Source organism: Mugil cephalus, chromosome 20 (assembly GCF_022458985.1).
Source record: "Mugil cephalus isolate CIBA_MC_2020 chromosome 20, CIBA_Mcephalus_1.1, whole genome shotgun sequence".
Taxonomy (NCBI): domain Eukaryota; kingdom Metazoa; phylum Chordata; class Actinopteri; order Mugiliformes; family Mugilidae; genus Mugil; species Mugil cephalus.
In genome coordinates this window covers 3,083,246-3,087,717 of record NC_061789.1, presented here as the reverse complement: position 1 = coordinate 3,087,717, position 4,472 = coordinate 3,083,246, and the positions used below count along the sequence as shown (strand labels likewise).

General features: G+C 39.6%; 1 protein-coding gene across 1 annotated transcript; it reads left to right on the top strand.

The window, feature by feature from the left end:
* The first annotated feature begins 481 nt into the window (after nt 1–481).
* LOC124997989 (myeloid-associated differentiation marker homolog) lies at nt 482–3,323 on the top strand. The gene is made up of 2 exons (XM_047572094.1): nt 482–1,579; nt 2,253–3,323. Exons 1-2 carry the CDS (start codon nt 1,313–1,315, stop codon nt 2,835–2,837), a joined length of 852 nt encoding a protein of 283 aa, XP_047428050.1. The 5' UTR covers nt 482–1,312; the 3' UTR covers nt 2,838–3,323.
* The last annotated feature ends 1,149 nt before the right edge of the window (nt 3,324–4,472 follow it).

Here is a 4,472-nt window from a genome sequence, read left to right as displayed (position 1 = left end):
TGTTTTTGTTCACTGGGGAAACGGTGGAGTTTCCTCCGTGTTTTCCTGATCCAGTTCTGGAGCCGTAGGCTGAGCACTGTGGCATATTTTAACTTTTAATCCAACTTTATTCTCTGTTATTCCCACTTCTCTATGGGTGAATATCGGTTAGACGGATCCAACATGGCGCCCATGAAACACGTGACCAGCTCAGAACCAATCAGCATCGAGGGACAGATCAGATGGTCCATTCTCTAGTTGGACAGACTCTCTGTTATATATGGCTCTGTCCACTGACGAGGTTATAACACGTGTTAGAGAAATGCTAATGAATTAAGAATAAATCATTTTTAGCTGAATTACTATCACTGTCTTTTTTATTTATTATTAATATTTATTATTTTTCTATTGTGTTCTTGTTCCTCGTTGTTGAGTACTGTTTTTTATTGTTTGTTTTAAAATCTTTGTTACTTCTTGTTTGTATTCACTCCATTGTGTTGTGTTAGTTAATTCTGACTAAAATGACTTCTTACTCTCTATTTCCTCTATTTATTGAAATATAAAGCAGAATGTGGAAATACATGAGCGTGGGCCTTGTCTGTTCAGTTAACCTCCCAGAAAAGGATGATTTTTCAGTAGTTTCACAGCTTTTTATTGGTTTCAACAAAATGAATATGATTGGTTGGCTACAGCCGGGGAGGAGTCCTGGTCTAGACGCTCTGGTCTGGGACAGAAACAGAAAGTCCTTCCTCCCTGAACCTCCCTGACATAGACACTAATAGATAGAACCTAGAAAATCCCAACTTATTATCACATGTCTAGACAAAATAAATAAATAAAAATCCTAACAGATGTTAAATGTTGGAATGGAATTAGCACAAGAAAAAAAAAATCCCTACATTTATAAAACTGCTCACTTCTTGTTTTTTGGTTCCTGATTTTTCTCCAGTTACGATAAAACTGTTCTATCACATCCGTCCCTTCATTCAGCTCATTATTCTTCTGTGGTGACAAGTTGCTCCTGAGCCTCTGGTTACACATTAACAGGTTCAGACCAGTGATGATGGATGAGCCAGTCGCTTAGAGAGCAAATACAAAAGTTCCTGTTGTAACCTCATCGCTCTAATAACATCTGAATTACTTCTGCTGAACAAGCCTCCACCTACACAGCCGATAAGCAGGAACTCACCCACACATGCTGCACAGTTTGCTGCATGGACTCTGGTCATTGGTCACGCCCTGCAAAACTTCCAGCAAGGTGGGAAGAGAAGAGGCTAAAAGGCAAATCCATCAAAGGTAAAGCACCTAAAGCAGCTCGGTGTCGAAAGCCATCATGGTCACGCTGAACGTCGGGACTCTGATATCCCCCGTGGGGATAGTGAGGATCCTGGAGGTGATCTTCACCTGCATCTCCTTCAGCCTGGTGGCATCGGTGGGACACAGCACCGACTCCTTCTGGACCTGGTGCATGTTCACCTGGTGCTTCTGCTTCTGCGTCACCTTGATCATCATCATCCTGGAATTCATCGAGCTCAACCCCAAGAACATCATCTCCTGGGACGACTTCACCACCGCGTTCGCCATGCTGGCTACGCTAATGGTGAGTGCACTGTTTGGATGTGTAGATGTGAAGGCAACGCACTTAACGAGGTCTAGTCTAGGGATCTACTGACGAGATTATAACAATAAGATATGGTACATACATGAAACTTTACGGTTCGAGGTTAATCGTGTTTGTCTCAGGAAACTGATGTTGGTTGTAGCACATTAGGGTGTGACCCAGTCACAGAACTAAATGTGGTTTAGACAAAGAAAAGCTAGACTGGGTCGAGATGTTCAGTGTTGCTGAAGACCTGATGAAATGAACCATTATTTATCTAAAGCATGTTTGGCCACAGATGAATACAGCACGTATTCATCTTTATTTATGAATTATCCGTTAAACCATTAGTGTGATTTGTTCTTTAAATGCCCATATATAGTATTTATATTGTGTATTAAATACATAAGAATTCAATAAAACAATTGTAGTGTCTTTTGCAGATGATCTATTCTGATCTATTTATGAATAAAAACATCTATCAGGAATAATTTGACTTTATAAATGGTGTTTTCTACTTATTTATGTATTTTTATCCTGATGTTATTTATCTAAAGATTTTACAGACATATTAACGTACATTAATTAAAATCAATACATAAACATAAATGTGACAAAACATCGACCAGTGTATGTCGCCGCATCTATAACTTCTGGTTCATTTCTTTTCCAGGTGCTGGCCTCCTCCATCATCTACGCCGTCTTCTTCACCTGCCCCTCCTGCAGCAAACAGGTCGGAGCAACGGTTACGTCCTTCGTGGCCTTCATCCTGTACGCCATCGAGGTCGGGATGACCCGAGCCAAACCCGGAGAGATCAGCGGATTTCTGTCCACGGTCCCGGGCCTCCTCAAGGTCCTGGAGGCCTTCGTGGCCTGCATCATCTTCATCTGCTTGGGCTACAACCAGTACTGGCGGCAGCCGGGCCTCCAGTGGTGCGTGGCCGTCTACTCCGTCTGCTTCATCTTCGCAATCGTCATCATCATTTTCACCATCTGCCGTTTGCTGACTTTATTTCCCGCCCCGTTTGACAAAATCCTGACGGCCTGCAATGTCCTGGCGGTGCTGATGTACCTGACGGCCGTGGTCATCTGGCCCCTTTACAGCTTCAGAAACAACTCCAGACCATCCAACTGCTCCACCCTGTGTCCCTGGAACATGTTAGTCGTCATCTCCTTCATGACCGCTTTCAACCTGGTCACTTACATCGTGGACACGGTTTATTCTTTAAGGCTGGTCTTCTTCGTCACCAGGACGTAGGTTCATTACGTGATCAGTCTTTGGACTGTGTATGTTTTGGTCATTGAATTTTTTCCGTTCAGAGAAGGACAATTAAAAAAAAAAAAAAAAAATGAGCGGTTATTTGATTTTCATTTCAAAGTTCAAAAATTTAAAATTCAAATTCAAGGACGAGAACGGATAAACAAAACCTTAAAAATTTTCTGTTTCTAAAAATAAAAAATAAAATCGTTAGAAGACAGAAACAAAAACAAAAAAAATGTTTTTTTCATATCGTGCGACCGGAAGTTGTGGTTTTCAAAGTAAGAGCACGTATGAGGACGGCGCTGCGCGACAGAAGTTGATGGATTCGTACTTTTTTTCTCGAAATAATTAAAGAGTCTCGGTGAGGAGGACGTGACTGCAGAAAAATTAAAAAGTACATATAATTAGGGGATAATTAGCTACTAGCTAATATTCCTCTGATACATGTGCAGAGATGAGAAACCGCACCCGTGTCAAAAATCACGTTAGTGTAAAGTTCCAAAGACAGTTTAGCGTGGGCTAGCTAGCTAGGGAAACCCCATAGAAGTCATATATTTGGGTGCTCTTGCCATAAACACAGTACCGTCCTCATACCTGCCCTTACTTTGAAAACTTATGTTAAAATAAAAAATTTTATTAAAAAAAAAAAAAAAAAAAAACGGGCGACTTTTTTTGTTTCTGTCTAGTAACGATTTTATTTTTTGTTTTTAGAAGCAGAAAATTAAAATAGACCAATTTTAAAGTTTTGTTCATCCATTCTCAACGCTGATAATGAAAAATGCCTTGAATTTATTTATTTATTTATTAGTTTCTTAAAATTTAAAATGAAAACCAAAAAAAACGCAATTTTTTTTGTTATTTCATATCCTTTTCTAAATAGAAAATCCAATGACCAGAAACATACACGGACTGTCCTTAAAGTACTTTTAGAACAAAGTTTGTTTGAAAGCTGTTCTTTTTTTTTTTTTTTTACCAACAACATATGGTGATTTACACCCAACCCTTTTTTCCTTTTCATTGAATTAGAGAACAAATAAAAAAAACTGTTAAAGGTGTAAGGTCCGGTTGTTACACCACCTCATTAACAACTTCCAACTGACTGACAGAGCCTTGAGTCAATAACCTGTCCAATCTCTAAATGCCATTTCATTCTCAAAGGGTGTTTGCAGAGGTGTGTCAGAGTGTACATTCCTGGAGGCACACACACTTTTAAGAGCACGCCCACATTTATAAAGGAAAGAGTCACAGTTAAACGATCATTCATCCACCAACAAATGACATTACACTGAATCAGATCAGTTGTGAAATAGATTTCCGAATCCATTACACAATCACAAACTTTGCTCCATCAGTCTGTATTTTTTTAGTTTGTTTGTTGAAGTTGAGAATGTAATGTGGCACCAAATCCACCTGGTCCTAAAAGTTCCCATGTAGCTGTAGATGGTGCAATCAGCTTTGGTCAAAACTGTAATCTCAAGGCAAACATACAACAGGTACCACCTCTGAGTGTGTATGTTGGATACTGGGAGATGTAGTTAATGTGTACCTCTTTTAATCTAGTGGCTTCTTTTATGGTAGCGATTGAGCTGGGTGCAGTTTTTTTTTTTTGTAAAGAGGACATGAGTCACTATA

Excerpts from the sequence above, each read along its gene's own strand:
- LOC124997989 (XM_047572094.1), top strand. The coding sequence starts at position 1,313 with ATGGTCACGCTGAACGTCGGGACTCTGATATCCCCCGTGGGGATAGTG. Across the intron at positions 1,580-2,252 it reads CCATGCTGGCTACGCTAATG|GTGCTGGCCTCCTCCATCAT; the intron begins GTGAGTGCACTG and ends TTTCTTTTCCAG.